Source organism: Crocodylus porosus, unplaced genomic scaffold (assembly GCF_001723895.1).
Source record: "Crocodylus porosus isolate Cpor-Errol unplaced genomic scaffold, CroPor_comp1, whole genome shotgun sequence".
Lineage (NCBI taxonomy): Eukaryota > Metazoa > Chordata > Crocodylia > Crocodylidae > Crocodylus > Crocodylus porosus.
The window spans coordinates 3,410,193-3,428,923 of record NW_017728932.1 but is presented as its reverse complement, the minus strand read 5'-3'; the positions used below and the strand labels follow the sequence as shown (position 1 = coordinate 3,428,923).

The window sequence follows — 18,731 nt, the reverse complement described above, 5'->3', positions numbered from 1 at the left end:
TGCTGCAGGTTTTTCCTCCCAAGGTGGAGAACCTTGCATTTTTCGGTGTTAAACACCATGAGGTTCTCATCCGCCCATTTGCTGAGCTTGTCCTGGTTTCTCTCTCAGCACCCGACAGCTAAGATTTGTGACATGAATAACCAGATTTTCTCACAGTTTGCTAAACGTTTTTAAAAATCTGGCCTCTGACAGTAGAAAGCAGGGAAGGTCCTGCATCCAGTTAAGCAGCATTGGCTGTAATTTAAATTAGGGTTTCTGTTTGCTTTTGGAGTTTAATAAAACAAAGTTTGTATCTCTTACAGTTACCCCCGTACAGTAAAATCTCCAGACTAAAACCCTGAGCAGGGAAGCTTGTTGCTAAAGGAATTGCTCTCTCCTTGCTGGCCTATTCTAGCCTGCCCCAAAAGGCTCATTTCCTTCTACTATAAATTTCTTGCTTGTCTCTCTTCCTTGTGCTAGGATTTACATGTTTACACATTCCTCAATGTGACAAAGCGCATTTTAAATGCATCCGGCCTGAGTCGGCAAGCTCCAGGAACTCTCAACTCCCACTGAAGATGGTTGGAATTGGGCCTTACCCCATTCTCGTGTTACTGGCATATAGCCAAGTAGCATGTCCCCCTGTCAAACTGTGTCAAGGACCAGTTTTTCCTTTGAATATTATAGGTGGTTACCTCAGAAATCATTCATGCAGTGTAATAACAGGACTCATGTTTGGGCAGTAAAACTGTTAATTGGCATCTAGCTTTATTTTAGGCAGGGGTGGGCAAAAAAAGGCCCACCAGGCCATTCTATCTGGTCTGCCGGACCTCTTAAATATTTAGAAAATACGTATCTGCTCCTGGCTGCCTGTCAAAGACAACAGGAGTCAGGAGCAGTAGGACCCAGGGGAAGCTGGCAGCAGGAGCCCAGCTCCACCCATCCCTAGCTATTTCCCTGCCTTCCTGGCCCCACCCTGCTCCAGCACCACATGGCTCCTGGCTGCATGTCCGGACCGGGAGCATGAGGCTGCACCAGTACCCATGTGTGTATGTTCATAGGGCGAGTCCCACACACACATTCCACCATACACATGTACCCATACCTCCCCTCACACTGCCATACATGCACACCCCCACATCCACACCCCTTCACACACCCCAGCCACCCGCCCCTCACAAACTCCATACCTACCCACACCCCACATATGCACACGCACCCACATGCTCCCTCACCCCGCACTCACCTCCCCAACCCCTATCCACCCCCACAGGCACACCCACATCCTCCCCTACACCCCACATACCCACACACCCATGGCCCCCCACAAGCCTATACCCCCCCACACAACATACAAGAGTAAGAAAAGCCATTATGTATGATCACCTCTGTGTACGCTACACAAACACATGTAAAGTAGGACAAAAATAATTTTTGAATTCAAATTAATGAATTTTTTTTAGATGATTGTTTTTTAAAATATAATTTGTTATTTTTCTGGTTCCGAGATGGCAGAACCCCTTGCTGAAAGGAGTATTTCTGCCAAAGTTCAAGGGTTAGGGGGTGGGCCTTCCAGTCTCAAAATGGTGATGGGGGGAGGGAGTGGTGCCTGTCGAAGGGCAGGGCTACCCACGTGGCCCTTGACAGCTTGCCAAAACTCGGTAAGTGGCCCTCCACCTGAAATAATTGCCTACCCCTGATTTTAGAGGTGTGAAAGGTTAAATGATTAATCGTTTAACAACTGATAATCCCAGTGATAACCGGTTAGTTTACTGGTTGTTTAGCTTGGGGCCTGTGCGGTCTGGCAGGGAAGGTGGGGTAAGGAGGCTGGTGGTGCCCCAGCAGGCACCAGAAGGCGGCAGGCAGACGAGAGAGAGGGGTGATGGGGACCAGTACCCAGAGCCTAAATGGAAAACAGCAGGTGGCCTAATGAGTCATCAGTTAAGCAATTAGCTGCTTGTTCACAGGTGCTCGCAGCCAAGGCTTCACATTGGCTGTGTTGTCTGGCTGGGCTTGTCACTGCCTCCCCTCTCCTCCCTGTCCCCCCCACCAGGCAAAGGCCCCCCCAGGAGCCCAGCAGCAGCTGTGTCCCACCTGCTGTGTTATTGATTAACCGTTTAACCAATGTAATTAGAGGAGACTAAACAAATATTTTTTTTAACAATATTTATATCCCTACTTCATTTGCCAGGTTTTTGTAACCATTCTGGAAGCAGACAAGATAAGGGGATTCGCGCTTCCTCTAATAATTGGAGAAGGCAGTTAAGTGTGTCAGTAGCCCTGTATCTTTCAATCTGTTTTTCTTGGATTGTTATATGGTTCTTTTTCCCCTGTGAAGTCATGATGACTACAGAACCTTTTTATGTACTTTCTTTTATCTTGAGAGATGCAGTGCAGCCCCATCTTGGATGGAAAGCATCATCCAGGTATATCAGAGCAGATCAGAGAGGATACATTTTGCCCAGTGACACAGGGACTCTCAGGGGTGGGGGAAAATCCCATTGTTTCTCAGAATTATAGAAAATGAAGGTTGGAAGGGACTTTGGGAGGTCATCTAGTCCAACCCCCTGCTCAAAGCAAGACTACCCCCAACCAGATCATCCCAGCCAAAGCTTTGTCTAGCCAGGTTTTAAAAACCTCCAAGGATGGAGATTGCACCACCACTCTGGGTAACCTGTTCCAGTGGTTTACTACCCTCCTAGTGGGAGTTCTTTTTCCTAATATCTAACCTAAACTTCTCTTCTTCAGGTTAAATAAGCTCAGTTCCCTTAGCCTCTCGAAAGTCATGTGCCCCAACCCCCTAACCATTTTTGTTGTCCTCCCCTGGACTCTCCAATTTGTCCACATGGTTTCTGTAGTGGGGGGCCCAAAACCAGACATAGTACTCCAGATTTGGTCTCACCAGTACTAAATAGAGGGGAAGAATCACTTCCTTTGACCTGCTGGCAGTGCTCCTACCAGTGCAGCCCAGTATACCGTTAGCCTTCTTTACAACAAGGGCACGCTGTTGGCGTACATTCAGCTTATTGTCCACTGTAGCCCCCAGGTCCTTTTCTACAGAACTGTTGCCTAGCCAGTTGGTCCCCAGCCTGTACCGGTGCATGGGATTGTTCTGTCCTAAGTGCAGGACTTTGTACTTGTTCTTATTGAACTTCAGGAGATTTCTTTTGGTCCAATCCTCCAATTTTTTGAGGTCACTCTGAATCCTAGCCCTACCCTCCAGCTTATCAATTACGCCTCGCAGCTTGGTCTCATTTGCAAACTTGCTGAGGATGCACTCTATCCCATCTTTATAGGCCAGGGAGTATTTTGATGTAAGGTCTCAGGTGTAAAATCCCCACCAGTTACAATGAATGGAAATTTATTTTATCTGCTTTGGAAAAGAAAAGGAGTGAGCTGACCCAAGTGAAACTGGAATTTGCTGTTTCGCAGTATCATTGATGAGGATGGAGGCATATTGTTAGAGTAGTGCTGTTGCCTGATCTTAGGAGTGATTGATTGCCAAGGCTATCCATTCAGCTTTTCACTGGCATTACATTTCAGAATGAATTTGTAAGAGTTCACATATAAAACAAATACCCAACCACCCAGTCTCACATGCCTGATCAGATCGCAGAACCATTGCATTTGGCCCCCAGGGCTCTTCATGGGTCAGGAAATTTGGCAGTGGGAGAACAGTGGTCATTAATATGGCCACCCTCCCCCCTGCCAGATTCCCAAACACAAGCCCCCCTGTGGCTGGTCATAGGACAGCTGCTATCACCCCAACCCCATGGCACTGGGCCATGCCATCCCCCCCACCCCAGCATCTGGATTTGGGCCAAACTACACCCCTTCCCACAGGGCCTAGTTTGGGGCTGAGCCACATTTCCTTTCCTCCATGTTGGGGCTAAGCCATCCCTCCCCACCTCCCCCAGGATGGGTTGGGGCCAGGCCATGCCTTCCTCCCCCATGCAGAGCTGAGTCGTGCCTCCTGACATCCCCACATCAAGCCCTTTCCCCTGCAGGGGTGGGTTGGGGCTGGGAAGCCTGCTGCCTGCCTCCGCATGGCCAGGTGGGGCCTGCTGCACCCTCCCTGGATCAGAATCTGGGGCTGGAATTGGCCTGAAGACAAACCAGGTACTGCCCCTGTGGCCTGCCGGGGAAAAAGTCTGAACACCACTGCATTAGTGTATGACTTTTCTGTGTGGTCACACAACCCCTGCTTGCTTTTGTGAGTTGCTTGCTAGAGGTCCTGGATTCATTTATGCACCTCTATACTGGACCCATTTGGTGCGATGTACCACGTGCTGGCAAATAAGGTAAAGCATGATTCTTGTTGTTGTCATTATGGCTGCAGGTCGGCCTCCTCCTAGGGGATCAAAAGCAGCTTCTGGTGAGCAGACCAAACCCATGGCACCGCTGGATAGAGTTTACCAAGAAATAGCCATATTAAAGAAACTGGATCATGTCAACATTGTCAGACTGATAGAGGTGTGTATGCCAAAGTGTACAGTGATATGTATGTGTGCACATGTTGCTCAGTTCAGATTGTGCCAATGAGCAAAATGAAATGAAATGTTTTGTTTTGGGGGTTTTTTCCAAATTAACAAGAAATGGATGGTGAAATCCCCTAAGAGGCTCTAAAAAGCTCAGCATCTTCTGCAATTTGAAGACTCAAACCTGCTCACACACTGCATGGTGTTATGCATGTGGAAGGCTTGCCTGGTCTGCATCATGATAAATAATTTACAGTTCCGTATTCATATATGTTCATGAGAGAGAAAATGTAAGCCTTGCCTAGAAACAATCTTGCACCTGTTTGAATGAACTGTTGCAAACTCCTATGTAGGAACTCTCTTATTCAGTGTAAGAGCGACTTACTCATTTGCGTAAACCTGTGCTTCAGTGTCAGGTAAAACTGAAATAAGTGTGATTATACTGCAATAAGTGCATCTTCTCCAGACTTTTGCACCAGTTTCCCTAAATCACACTGATGGAACTGTGGGTAAGCAACTCCTCGGTGGGAGGGGGGGAGAGAGTGTGTGTTTGTGCTCACGTGTGGTTTGAACTCTTGTCCATATGAGACAACTGTGGTACAAGTCATATCTTCAGTTGTATACAGTCCCTTTAATTAGGGAGAAGAGTGCATATAATTAGTTCTTTAATTCCCCCATTGTAGGCAGAAGCCCAGACTTCACAAGGCTTCAGCAAAATCTCAGTGTACCACAGAAATCTCCACTGTGCAATGAGTTAGTTTCCGAACACTGGAAGCTGCTGCTGAAATATTTGAAAAGGATCCCTCAGTTTTGTGTATGTGATGAGGATAAAGAGGCAGGCACACATTTAAGGTCATAAACTGCATATGACTCCATGAACCTTCAGTTCCAGGTGCCGTATTCATTTTCAGCATAACTGAATCGGGAAGCTATAGAGCTGGGGTGGGCAGCCTCCCACATATGTGTCATAAGTGACATGGGCACCCTGTGTGTGGCAGAATGGGGAGGAGACAGATAGCACAGTGTCAGACTGGATAGGAAGCAGGAAACAGCAGCAGATTGGGCAGGGAGCAGGAAACAGAGCGGTGGGCTGGGGAAGGGGATTGGAGTGTCACTTAGGGAGGGCGTAGGGCTAATTTGTGATGCACATGTCAAAAAGGTTGGCCCCCACTGCTATAGAGTTTGGATTAAAAATTTCCCTCTTCCTCCCACCCTCTCTCTCCACCCTCCCCCCTTGTCTCTGTGATACCGCTTTTAGGTACTGGATGATCCTGCAGAGGACAATCTGTACATGGGTATGTAACTCATTCTGTGCTTACAGAACTGTACAGGTTTATACTCAAGGAGGCACATAACACACGTGTTTAGGAGGGAACATAACTGGGAGGAGACTTGCACTGACCACAACACAGAGGCTCTGTTCAGTGCAAAGGATGGTTGAGTGCCAAAAAGCCCCACATCAGCATCGCAACAACTGCTGTCTTAGTGACAGGCCCTAGGAGGATGTTGCATGTGCTCCCCACACCTCTGATCTCTGAGCTAGCAAGACAGTGGAGGAAAGGTTGCTTCCACTCCTCTGTAGGGGTGAAGTGCTGAATGTAAGGGCCGAGATCTCAGCTGGTCCTGAACACATTCAGAAAGGGCGGGGAGACTTCCTTGCCTTTTGTTTTGCCTAACACACCTGCAAAGAGCCAGCCACATTCTGGCCCTTTGTGTCCAAGCCAGGATCTCTGATGGCAGTGTTGGTAAGACATGTCTGCTTGCCATTTATCACAGAGCCCCTTGGTGCGAACACTTCGGCGGATGAAAGCTGCTCAGGCCCTTTCCGGTTCTCCTGAAGAGCTGGGAGTGTGGGATGAATATTAAGGACTGTAGCATCCCTGCTTCTTTGGGTGCATTCAGTACCAGTAGCAATGCTGAGAGGATAACTCTGACTTCCAGTCCTTTGTTGTGAGGCCCCATTCCCCTCTGGCAGTAGAGGAAGTGTTTCCTGAAGGAGGTAGCGTGGCTGTGCTGGTAGGATACTGTCTTCCCCTTATGCAGAGTCGCTTTAGGGAGGGTTTACCTAGTCTATAAAGCCTCTGCTGTGGTAGCCATGTTGGCACTGCTATGTTGGCTGAGCCTCTGATGGAGAGGCAGTATATGCTGACAGGAGTTTTTCTGTCCTTGTAGGTACCCCACTTTCCAGACAGCGTATGCCAAGCCAGGAGTAGCAGCGTCTCCGCATAGCTGTGCCCACACCAGGGGTTTTGTCAGCTTAGTTACGCTGGCTGTGGGTTGTGATCTTTTCACACGGCCTAGCCTTAAGAGCTGTGCCAGCAAAACCTTGTAGTGTGGAGCTGGGCACAGGCAAAGCAGCTGCTGTGCACAGTGGGCGTCAGGGCTCTGGAGCCTGAGCTCAAACTGGGCATGTTTGCAGACTTCACAGTATGAAAAGCGGGGCATGCTGTGAAGGTGGAGCATTCAGCCTGTGGGATGAGGAGGCCCTGACTGACTGCACTGATACTGGCATTGTCCTTGAAGGCACTGTCCGGAGGAAGCTTGGTAGATCCCGGGAAGGGGTTGAGGATGCTGGGAGGGTGTAGTGGGCTGTGAGATACCCAATTGAAAACCAGCCCTACTACATGCTGTGACATCTTCCGACTAAATCATTTAAAAGCTGATTCTCATGACATAGTAAAAGCAGCTTTTGAAATGGCCAAGAAAGGAGGCCTTGCCGTGCACATGAGGCCAGTTTCCTTTAAAGGTCATTTTCTCTTTCAAGTAAAGATTCAGCCAAAGCCTGCATGAGTGACATCAAAGGTGTGGCAGCTGAGATGGAAACAGCAGAGCAGTGAGGAGCCTAGCTACTGCTGGTCTTCAAGGGTGGGGGGGTGAGAAGTGGCGTTGCTGGGGTCAGAGAAGCAATGATCATTCGAGGTTGAACTGAAAGCAGATGCAGAGTTCAGTGTGCAAAGCTGCAGAGGCAAAGCTGTGCTGAACAGTGACAGCAACAGCCAGGATAATCAAAAATTCAAATAAAAAATGGGTGACACACAGCCGGATGGCAGTATTATGGAGAAGGATCTGGGAGTCTTGGTAGATCGCAGACTCGACGAGTCTGCAGCGTGATGCAGCTGCACAAAGAGCAAATAGTTTTGGGATGCATCGATAGAAGCATTAGGTGCAAGACACAGATAGTGATAGTGCTCCTTTACTTGGCATGGGTTTGTCCTCATCTAGAGTACTTTATGCAATTTTGGGCTCCACATTTTAAAAACAATGCAGAGAAGTTAGAGAGGGTTCAGATACGGGTCCAGAGAGAATGATAAAATGATTGGAAGGCAAGTCATATGGGGCTGAAGCAGCTAGGCATATTCATCTTATGGAAATGGTGCTTAAGAAGAGACTTGATAGTAGTCTTCATTACTTGAAGGGCTGCCATAAAGAGGAGGGAAAAGACCTTTTATCTCTTGCTGCAGGGAGTAGGATGTAGACCAATGGCTTGAAGTTTCATCAAGGTTAAATATCAGGAAAAACTTCCTCGCTGTTAGACTAGTGAAACAGTGGAATAGGCTGCCTAGAGAAGTTGTGGACTCTCCGTCACTAAAGGTGTTCAAGAGGAGATTGGAGATGATCTGGGCATAGCTGTGCCTATGTTCTTCTATGGGTATCTCCCATGCTTCTGGGCTTTGTTGGTTGCTGCATGGGGCTGGGAAGGAATCCCTCCCTTTTTCCCCCCTGCTGCAAAATGTCATTTTTTTTGTTTGTTTTGTTTTTTAAGACTTCCCTCAGAGGCATTGGGTGTTGGTTGCAGCCGAGGCTGGGGATTTTGACTGGGGTGTGTCTGTGTTCCTGCTGGGACTTAAACCCAGAGGTTCCTGGCTAGAAAGTCTTGCCCTTCCACGCGGGGTCAGACTGATAGCCATATTTGGGGTCAGGAAGAAATATTACTCCATCGTCAGATTGGTGTGGACTGTGGAAGTGTTTGTAGCTGGGCCATGGCCCTCTTCCTGGGATCTCTTGAATGTATATTAACAGTCTTTACAGCAGCAGGATGTTAGTTGCCATGGTCCCCCTGCTTGACCTCTGATGAGTTGGGGTGTTATATCTTGTTTTGTGTTGAGATTGGCTGTGTAGTTTTGCTAAGAGATTTAGACAATGGATTTGTATAGGATGGTTTGGATAGGGATGATCCTGGCTCAGGCAGGGGGTTGGACTAAGTGACCTGCAAAGGTCCTTTCCGGCCATACTTCTCTGTGTCTCTAAATTGCAGGGCAGATTGTGGAGGCCACCATGGAGAGCAGTTTCTCATGTGAAGGGTGCTAGAGAAGGATTATGAGAGAGTTGGCTGAACTGTGAGAGCGCCTGCACGGCCATCACCCAGTCACACTTCTTGCTGGCCCCGGGACGAGCTGTGTGAGCAGCTCCTCAGCATTGTGAGCAGCCTGGCCCAGAAGTAGTAGAGGGGGACAGTAAAGGATGCTTCATTTAATTAGTATTCAGTAGGGCCAATGGAGGACATTGCAAAGAGCAATTCTTTCCTATGCCATTAATCTCCAGCTGAGGTGCAGCTGTGTCCAAGTCTCACTGTGCTGTAGCCTTGTCTTTACTGCGTGAAGTCATGGGCCCATCCTCAGACGCAGAGTGTTGCTCACTTGCACCCTTTGCACTACTCCAGACATAGAGAGCAGCCATTAAAACAGGGCAGAGAATGAAGGAGCTGGAGTGATCTCGGTGAAGCAGAGAGTCTGGCTCCTCATTTCCCACTGATGTCAAAGGAAGCCACAAATGCTGAGCATCTCTCAGGATCAGGCACTCGAACATTAGGCTCCCATCCATACCGTGTGCCTGATGATGCTCAGAAACACTTCTCTATCCTTCCTAAAATATACTGCAGAGGAAAAGGAAAATGTGGAGGCCAAAGAGAGGCATTGTGGCTTTGTCCCACTGTGGCATTTGCAGTTGGTCATAGACAGGTTGCTTTTTCCCTTATAGTGTCCCAGAAGTAAAACTCCCATTTGCCCTTCATCTCTCGTGAAGGGTTTTTAACGCTAAAAAAATTGGGTTGGGGAGTGGAGACATAAAATAACGATAAAGAACTGACGGAGGGGAAATGGTGGAACAAGAAAATACTGCCTAGCCTGGCAAAGAAAGATGAGCCAGCTCTTAGTACAGCACCGGCTTGCTACGTTTGCATCTTAGGCTGGTTTAACATCGCTGCAGTATCGTAACAATGACAGCTTAGCTGTAAATAGAACAGTCTCACTTTACAGAAGAAGGTCCGCGCTGGGATCTCTCTAAAGGCAAAGCATGTCACTTGTGTTCACTAGTGGAAGGCCCCACCAAATCATTTCCTAATATGAGAGCCAAAGGTTGGACTTATTTCTCTCTGCCAAAGAGTGAGCTCTTTTAATTCTGGATCCCTGGTAGCTTTGCTGGGTCGGATAAATTAGTTTTACCACTTCAAGGAATGGAAGTTTTGTTAGATGTTTGTGAGGAAAACATGATTCTTCATCTCAACCTTCTTTTCCTTTCTTTTCTTTTCTTGCAGTGTTTGATCTCCTGCGCAAGGGGTGAGTAGCCCAAAGGGACCCTTTCTTATGGAGTGCTGTGGTGATAGCAGTCATCTGGGACAGCTGGGTGCTGACTGAGGCCTGAGCTCCCTAAGTGATGTGCAGACATGATGGATAAGATGGTGAAAGTTCCTTGTCAGTAAGCAGGTGCCAGAGAGACAGAGTCTGTTTGCAGTTACATGGATGTAAATCTGGAATGACTTTAGATCACAGCAGATTAAGTTCAGATTTGCACCAGTGTAACTTCTCTCAGAGCGCAGGAAATCTGTGTCGGCGCAATTTGTGTTGTGACGCACACAAGTTTTTAAATTCTGACATAAAGTGACCTCCACTTTATACCTTCTTCTGGCAGGCAACATATAGGTTACATCAGCATAGTCCCCCTTTCTCTTGCTCCTGCTCCAGTGCTTTGTAACAATCACTATTGAACACTCTGTATTTGAGAGAGCACTTTTTGTAAATGCAGGTGCTTTTCCATCACCTTGCCTTACACTATCCAGATCTCTGGAATACACATGGTTTACAAGAGATCCTTAGGAGCTTACAATCTAAATACACAGGCCAGACCTGGGCTGAGAGAAGAGAGTTGCAAGTATTTATATTTTATGAGAAAGAAGCCCAGGGTCACATGTGCTGGGGTACTGAGCCCAAATCTCCCGATCCTTGTCTGGTGCTTTAAACACGAAATCATCCTTTCATCCTTGTGTCTCTGGTTCTCCTGGGACCCAGCCCCTGATTCTCTCAGTTCTGTAATGATGAGCCTCATCTCCTTCATTGTGGACATGTGAACTTCTCCGTGCTGCAACACAGAAGCAGTCTGATGTGGATGCATTGCTCAGTTTTCAGTGCAGTTTCACAGTTGTTACCACAGTAATCAGTAGATAGTCACCCTGGAGTCAAGGTGGACCCTCCTTTGAATTTTCTGCTCTAAATGAGGTGTGGTAATGGCTGGAAATGCCCTTTGGGACAGCAGCTGCCAGCAAGAGACACAGGCCAGGATTTGCAACCATCTTCCAGTCTCTCAATATGATTTTAAAACATCCTTTGATAAAAAGGCATCACTGCAGCATGTGGCTGGATTATAGTTAGCAAGATTGTTATGACTTAGCAGTGATGATTATCTGAGAGAAGCTACAAAGCATGTCACTAAGCCAAGTGAGGGTCAGGCTTTTTCCAAAGAGAGGCTGGTGCATTGCATGGGCTGATCTGGTGGGCCTCATAAAAAGGATCTGGTGCTGGCTTTATTCTGCTCTTGTTGAAACCACTAGTAAAAGTCCCACCGAGTTCATTGGGAATAGAATGGGGCAAAGGCAAGCGCTTGAAAATTTCCACCGTTAAATAAACATTGGCATTAATATGGAAGTTTATTCCATTAAAGGAATGTGCCCTTAATTAGGTGCCAGTGGAAATTCTAGTTGCCTTCAATAGGCATTGGAGTGGAGTCTTGTATTACAAGGTGCTGAGCCATTTATTTTGGGGCCCACAGTCCAGGTCCTGTTCTGAACTGGAGATGAAGGAAGACGTGAATCGAAGGTTTAATGACCCAGGCTCTTCTCCCCCAACTTCAATGCCCAACACACCCCCAAGAAAATCAGTGGGAGTTTTTACATCCACTTTAGTGGCAGTGGGATTAGGCCATTAATCTGCAGAGAAGGAAGCAAGATTGGGTGAGTAGGGTCTGCCAGGAGATTCTGCCACAAACTTTTATTTTACTTTTTTTTCACCCAGAAATAGTTAGCCTCCTCCTAGCGGCCAGCTCCAGCAGCTTGAGGATGGTCTTGCTGATGCTTGCCAATACAGGGAAGGGGCAAGACTCACCTTTGAATCTCTCTGCACATCTTGGAGAAAAGCCACCACTGCCAGGTGTAGTGAGGAGGGAGGAGCATGCTCTCCACCTCAAGCAGATGACAGTTATATTCCATTAGTTCTGCCAGTCCTGCCACTCATCTCGCTTCTCCCAGGTTTCAGTGGCATGAAAATGTTGCCATGTAAAGGGAGGAAACTAGAAACCGATGGCAAAAAATTGTAAACAGTATTGAATTCATCTCTTGAAAGGGGGATGGGAAGAGAGAAAGAGAGAGAGACTAGATAGTACAGGGGAAAGTTTGCTGACAGGGAGCCTTCAGCACTGCCAGCTTCACAGAGCTCTGGTGCAGATACAGAGCAGTTAAAAATAAGGCGAACTGCTGGTAGCTCTGGAGCCCTCTTGTCTTGCTGTCCCATTGTGCATTGATTCCTGGCAAGTGTTTGATCCCGCAAGGCTCCAAGAACCCCGTGGCTTGGATACAGCTAAAAATGTGTTTCAATCCTGTTGAAGTCAGTGGGACTGCTCACATGCTTCAAGCCAAGTGCATGCTCAATGGCTTTGCTGGATCAGGACCACCTTGCCAAGTACCTCACAGGAGCACACCTGATTGTCCAAAGTACTGAGCACTGACAGCGCCCATTATCTTTCCTTTGGAGCTGACTGCACTTCTTTCTTTCCAGAAGGTGCCAAGCAGCTTGTGGAGTCTCATTACCTTTTGCATTAACCTTTTGCTTTCACCTTGGCACAAGAGGGGAGTGTGTCACTCCGGAAGCAACATCTAGCGATAGTCTTTCTGTAAGACTAATGGTAATGGCTGTGAGATGCTTCTGTAATAAGTGGTGAAACAGTAATAGATAATGCAGTTTTGGACTTTTCTTAACACTTTCCATCTAGGGTTTTGAGTGTTTCAGATTGGTTAAGTATTAACCTGATTTTACAGATCAGAAAAGTGAGGCCAGACATTTTAATAGAATTGCTGCATATGTGCAGCTCCACTTGCTTCACTGAGAGTTGTGGGTGCTCAGCACCTCTGCAAATCTTCTCTAAGATTTACAGAATTGCTCAGCACGCCTGTAGCATGTGGAGGGCTGAACATTTTTGAAAATCTGTCCCTAAGTGGCTCAGGGAAACCTGCTGAATGATGCACACTTTGAAAAAATCTAGCATTTGGTCAGGGGTCTAAGTGGGCCCTGAGCTCGTTTGAAATGGATCTACCCAAGAGCTTCCAGAGGCACAGACAGAGGACAACACAGGCCTGGTGCCTGGCTGATTGCTCTCTTGATAGGCAACATTCGTCCCAGAAGTAAGAAATGTGGCTGTCAGTTAAGTGGGCTCTTGGTAACAATTTGTTTTTCCACTTTAGACCTGTCATGGAGGTACCAAGTGACCATCCCTTCACTGAAGAGCAGGCTCGACTCTACTTTAGAGACATTGTCTTGGGCATAGAGTACTGTGAGTACTGAGCTAAGTTGTGCCTTGCAGAGTATGTTTTTTTTGCTGAAACTGGTTGCTTGTAAGCTGTCGAGGGGTAAAAGGATATTTTCAAATCTAAAGCACAAGGGTTTGCAAGTTTGGTAGGAACCCTTCCCTGCCTGAATTTGTCTGGGTTGTATCTTAGCCCTTCCATTCACCTACTCTTTAGAAGTGACATTATGAGATCAATTCACTAGAATCCCCACCACCACCACTTTTTTTTTTTTTTTTGTTCTGTTTCCTAAACTCTCTCAGATAGGAATTGTAAACTTTAATAATTTCAACTGGGCAAAGCTTAGCTCAAGCTGGGAACAGCATTTGCTGAAGGAAAGTGGATTAGCTTCAGCTAAAGTGAACCTGTGTTGCTTCCAGCTGAGCGAGGAGAAATGGGCGGGGGAGAGCTAACAAGTGACAACTGGAGGGCATCTGTCCTTGTCTGCTCCCTCAGGAACACGTTTCAGTGACTCATCACTCAGTGCTGAGGCCTGTAGAGAACATGCCACCTCATTACCTTCCAGAGCAGCTGGTGGTGCAAACGTGTTAGATAAATTTCTTACTTGGGAGTTGACCTCTTTTTTTTTTTCTTTACTTCATGGTCTTTTGCAGTTTTTTTTCAGGAAATGAATTCAGTTTTGTCTTTTGGCACAAGCCTGGAGACACTCCCAGGGTTTTGGTTTTGGGCATTTCCTGGGGGTAGCACAGGGCATCCCTACCACAGCTTTAACAGATACTACATCATAGTTTTACCTCCTTTCAAAAGTGGTTGCATGCACATTGAAGGTCCTGAAAGAAGTTACATTTGTTGCGTGATCCGCCCTTGAAAGCACTCTAGAGCTGTGCCCTGACAGAAGAGCACGGCTGAAGAGCACTATACAAGTGCCTTGCAACACTCATTTAATGAGGGTTCAGATGAAGGTGCTCCAAAGCAGAGCACCTTTATTAACTTCTGCTTGTCCCTTTGTGGGAGCACCTGGTGCTGTCATCAGGATGGGAGGGGGATGAAGGCAGGGGATGAAGGTCTGTTCTGGGGCTTGCCCACTTTGCACTGGAGGGGAAGGGGGAGGGCGCTCCAATCTGCCCCCTCCCCCTCCAGAGCAGGTTGGGCAGACACCAGAATGGAGCTCCCTCCCCTGCCTTCATCCTCCTCCCATCCTGACAACAGCACTGGACTGGGGGCGGGGACGGGGCTGGGAGAGAAGAGGCAGAAGCACAGCTCGAAAATGAGGCTTGATTTCTCTCTGCCCCTGCCCTGACCAAACAGCAAATACCTTTTGGGGTGGGGGAGGCAGAAGGTCACTGTAACTCATGGTGCTTTCTGTGAAGCACCATGAGTTACAGCAGGGAGCAACTTCCTGAGGCAGCTTTTCTTCTTTAGAACTAAGGAAGCCAGACTTTCTCCTGTTGTTTTAAATGTGGCTGGAGTTTATACTACCATTGTTGTCACAGGGAATGCCAGACTGATTGAAAAATCTCATGCTGCTTAGCATACTATGGTAGCACTTCAAAATGCTTCAGGTTGTATCATGCAGGTGGCACAGTTACTTACTTCTGTCTGTTTTATTCTCCTAAACCTCCCCATTCTTACCAGCAGGAATGTCTGAAATACTGCAGATGCTGAGATGGTGTAGCTATGTTTTATATACCTTAAATAAAGGCTAAAACAATACATTCATATAGCTACTTTTACATATCCCTTTGCAGGAGTGAACATGATTGATTGATTGATTGATTGATTGAATAGTCTCTCCAGCCATTGTTGTTCCAAAGTGTTTTAGAGGTTAGCAGTGAAATTCTGACTCTAGTGAAGTCACTGGCAAAAATCCTATTAACTTCACTTAGGATTTCACCCTAGATACCTGTTTTTTCATGGCGGTCATTCAACTCAGAGCCCCATTGACTTCAGGAAGGCTACTTTTGGCTCACATTGTTATATCGTCACTCAGACTGAATTGGTCTGTGGTGCAGTGAAATCTGTAAAAGCTGAATGGGAGACACAGCTGTAATGCAGCCTGATTTGCTGGCTTAGTCTAATATGTTACATTTTCCAGCTCAACCCGTAAAGAATCTGTTTATGTTACTGAAGCAAAGCATTGCTATCACCCTTCCACTGACTGTGGTTTTAAAAAGCAGGGACATAGCAGTGTCAGTCTGAAGGGAATGAATGTATTGTCCTATAATATGTACTTAGAGCTATGTCTGCCTTCGATTAATTGGATTACAGAAAGACATGGCGTAGCCTGAGCAGAGCCTTAAGTTTTGCTTGGCTCACATACAAGAGAGCTGCCAGATCTAAAAAGGTGACAGGAATGTGAGAGTCCCTAACGAGTGCAACAGATCTTGTTGAGAAATAAGAAAGGTTGCTCACAATGCTGTATTCATTTCGTAGTGAAAAGCCATGTTAGCTCTGTCTTTCATCTGAGACTGAAGGGGCAGTTCTAGCCACAGAATGAAAATGAAATCACTGTTTGCAAATACAGGGCTCACTGCAGCATCCTGCTGTATTTGGTGTTGAACACTGGAAGTCAGGGAGGAGCTGCATGCTTGTGTGAGAACTGGGAGCAAGGCTGTTTCACTAGAGAATTTTAGGGTGGAAAGATTTGTTATTAATATTTATCTTATGGTAGCACTTAGACACGGTGACTGAGAACTGGGCCCCATTGTGCTAAGCACTGAATGTGCTCATAGTAAATGACAGGTCCTGCTTAGGAGAGCTTACAGAGTAAAAGACAAGACATGACAAAAAAAGTGGGCAAGGCAAGGTAGGAGGAGATAAGGCAGCAGAAATAATAGGCTGTCCTAGCAACAGTAATAGCAAAAACAATGAGCTATTTTATTTTAGGCTATTGGGTAAGCATTTATTTTATTAGCCATTGAAACTAAATAAGAAATGTGTTTGGTTGCAACTGCTGGGTAAATGCATGGCAATTATTATGTAATTACAGAGAAAGGTATACCATTTGTGCATACTGAAAGAAAATGTTGCCTGGCAAACTACAGACTGCAAGGTAATTTTAATGTAAGCATACATAATTGTTATGTAATTTGCAAGACTCGATAACCATGCAGCTGCTTTAAGCTCACAATGGTCACAGCAGTAACTGCATCATTGCTGGTTGGGTTTTATTAAATTAGAAGTTAAAAACTGGATTCTTATCAAAAGTGTGAATGCATTAATCAAGAATGATGCATTTTGTATGTAAGGCATCTGGTTTTGGAAAGAAAAGGGCTACAAATAAATTTATGTACAAATAATTACGAGCCTGCCATAGTGCTGCTGTGGGCATGCTGGGAAATACTGAGGTATGCTGCCTATCATAAGGGAGGATGGACCTGCTGGAACTCCAGATTATCTGTTTCCAGTTGATTGGGTCAGGTGATGCTAGCTTGGGTTTGGGGTTTTGTATAGAAGAGAGACTGCTTAATTGAGAGACAGATACCTTCAAGGGAGGTAGAGCCATGAGAAAGTCATGAACTGAGACATTAGCAGCACCAGGAAAAGAAAGTAGAATCCCTGGCTTCTCTTTTCAGCTCTGACTGAACCAACATTTTGTCCCTAACAAAGAAGAAAAGAAAATTGGCTAAAATCCTAGCACCTGGACACCCTACTAATGATATTTCCAAATGAAATCGTCTTCTGCAGTACATGTGGAAAACAACACCTGAAAAAAACTAAACATTACATAACCAAGAGGAAAACTTAATTAAATTGTTTACAGTTTTATACTATTGATGTCTTGAGGACAAAGGGGTGAGACGCTGGACGTCTTTTGTACAGTTAGTAAGATTTTCTTCCAGGCCCCCATAATGATAATTTTATCGTCAATGACCAAGCTTTAAATGGATTGGCAGAGTAAAGATGGATTTGGCATCATGCCAGCTTACTTTGCCAGGTGTGTATTAGACGCCCCAAACAGGTAACAAGCAACAAAAAGGGAGAATGGATTTTTCTCACCACTGTCAGGTTGTTCTGTCTTGGCAAGAAGCCTCTGCCTTGCTGGGAGCTGACATTTGGTTTAAAAGGAGGGGGAGGAAGCTTAAGCTCTTTCCAGACTGGCTCTGGGAGTAAGCAGGCACGTCTGTGATGTATGTGGGGGGATAGCAGTGAAAAGGTCCATTAATTATATTGCGCCAAAAAGCAATCCATCAAATAATGTGAGGTTTAGCAAGCACATGGTGGTTGCAGTTCTCTCAGAGCCTAGAAAATCCTGCAGTCCTTATTCAGGCAAAGCTCTAGGACTTTGGGACTGGGTCCTCAGTGGGTGTCCAATTCTGGTACTTGCAAAATAGGCTTTGTAGTATAAATGAGACTCTTGGTGCATCAGAAAAGATTAACTTGGCTCTCAGCAAGGGCCTGCTCTTGTGAATGAAGCTTTTGCAGTGGCTTTGTTTGGTTATTCCTGGATTTGGGGCAGGGAAGTCAGCGGAAGCCACGTGCTTATAATTGTGGTAGCCTCGGCAAGTCGACCTGGTGTTCCCTTTGCAATTCAAATTCTCCCTCTTTTCCTCATTTTCCCATACTTCTTTCCACAAACTACATTGTATTAGTTGGGTGGGGTGGGCACGTTGGAGGGGGAGACGGGGGAAGAGTTCACACCTAGCTCTCAACTGGCGCTAAAAGCATTCAAAGCCAACGGTCTGGTTTGGCCTATTCTTGACATTGAAGGTAGGTCAAAATGTCCTCAATCAGGGACTAGGGAATGCAGATTTGGAGTTCCAGGACTCTCACTGAAGCATTTCTCTAACCATTTTGCTCATCTAATGTACCTGAAATGCCTTTAAATGAATCTCAGCCGTCCCAAAGCTTGTAGAACATCATATTCCCTGAGTGGGAAAATCTCCATTTGCCAGTCCTGCAGTAACGGGGAACAGGATGGAAAGAAATGGGAGTTCTTTCTTGTTCTGTGAAGAGTGATGCAAAGGTTGAGGGGGACATCTTCAGCTGGCCTCAATGGGAGCTGCAGCTGGGGCTGTAGTGACTGGCACCAGCAGTTGAGGCCCACACTCTCTTTTGTTTGGGGTATTGATCCTTCCATTTCTGAATTCTTTTCAACAACTCTCAGAACATGTCATTATACTTATGTTCCTTATCAGTTTATATCTTGCGCAGCTTTACATAGCTTTATATTCAGCTAGTATTACAGATTCCTTCTGCCCATTTAAATTATTTATGAAGATACCTGAATCAAATGGTTTTATTTCAGGAAAATTATTCCAATAAGTTCATTTTGATAGAACCTGATTCTGCGATCTTTAGTGTAGCAAAATACCTGTTGTCTTCAGCGTTAGTTTATAGCAGGGGCAGATAATTATTTTGGCTGGAGAGCCGCTTAACAAATTTGGCGAGCTGTCGGCCTCATGAATAGTCCTGCCCCTTGACCATTGCCCCACCCCGCCGGTAGCCATATTGGGACCATAAGTCTTGTCCCTAACCCCTGATTT

General features: G+C 46.2%; 1 protein-coding gene across 1 annotated transcript in view; it reads left to right on the top strand.

Moving 5' to 3' along the window:
- Positions 1-13,620, top strand: part of LOC109317024 (calcium/calmodulin-dependent protein kinase kinase 1-like) — a 60,925-nt gene extending 47,305 nt beyond the window's left edge. Inside the window, exons 5-8 of the mRNA XM_019545446.1 lie at positions 4,319-4,452; positions 5,716-5,752; positions 9,991-10,012; positions 13,183-13,620. Of these exons, the coding sequence (XP_019400991.1) occupies positions 4,319-4,452; positions 5,716-5,752; positions 9,991-10,012; positions 13,183-13,282 (293 nt within the window). The 3' untranslated portion in view covers positions 13,283-13,620. The remainder of the gene's footprint in view (positions 1-4,318; positions 4,453-5,715; positions 5,753-9,990; positions 10,013-13,182) is intronic.
- The last annotated feature ends 5,111 nt before the right edge of the window (positions 13,621-18,731 follow it).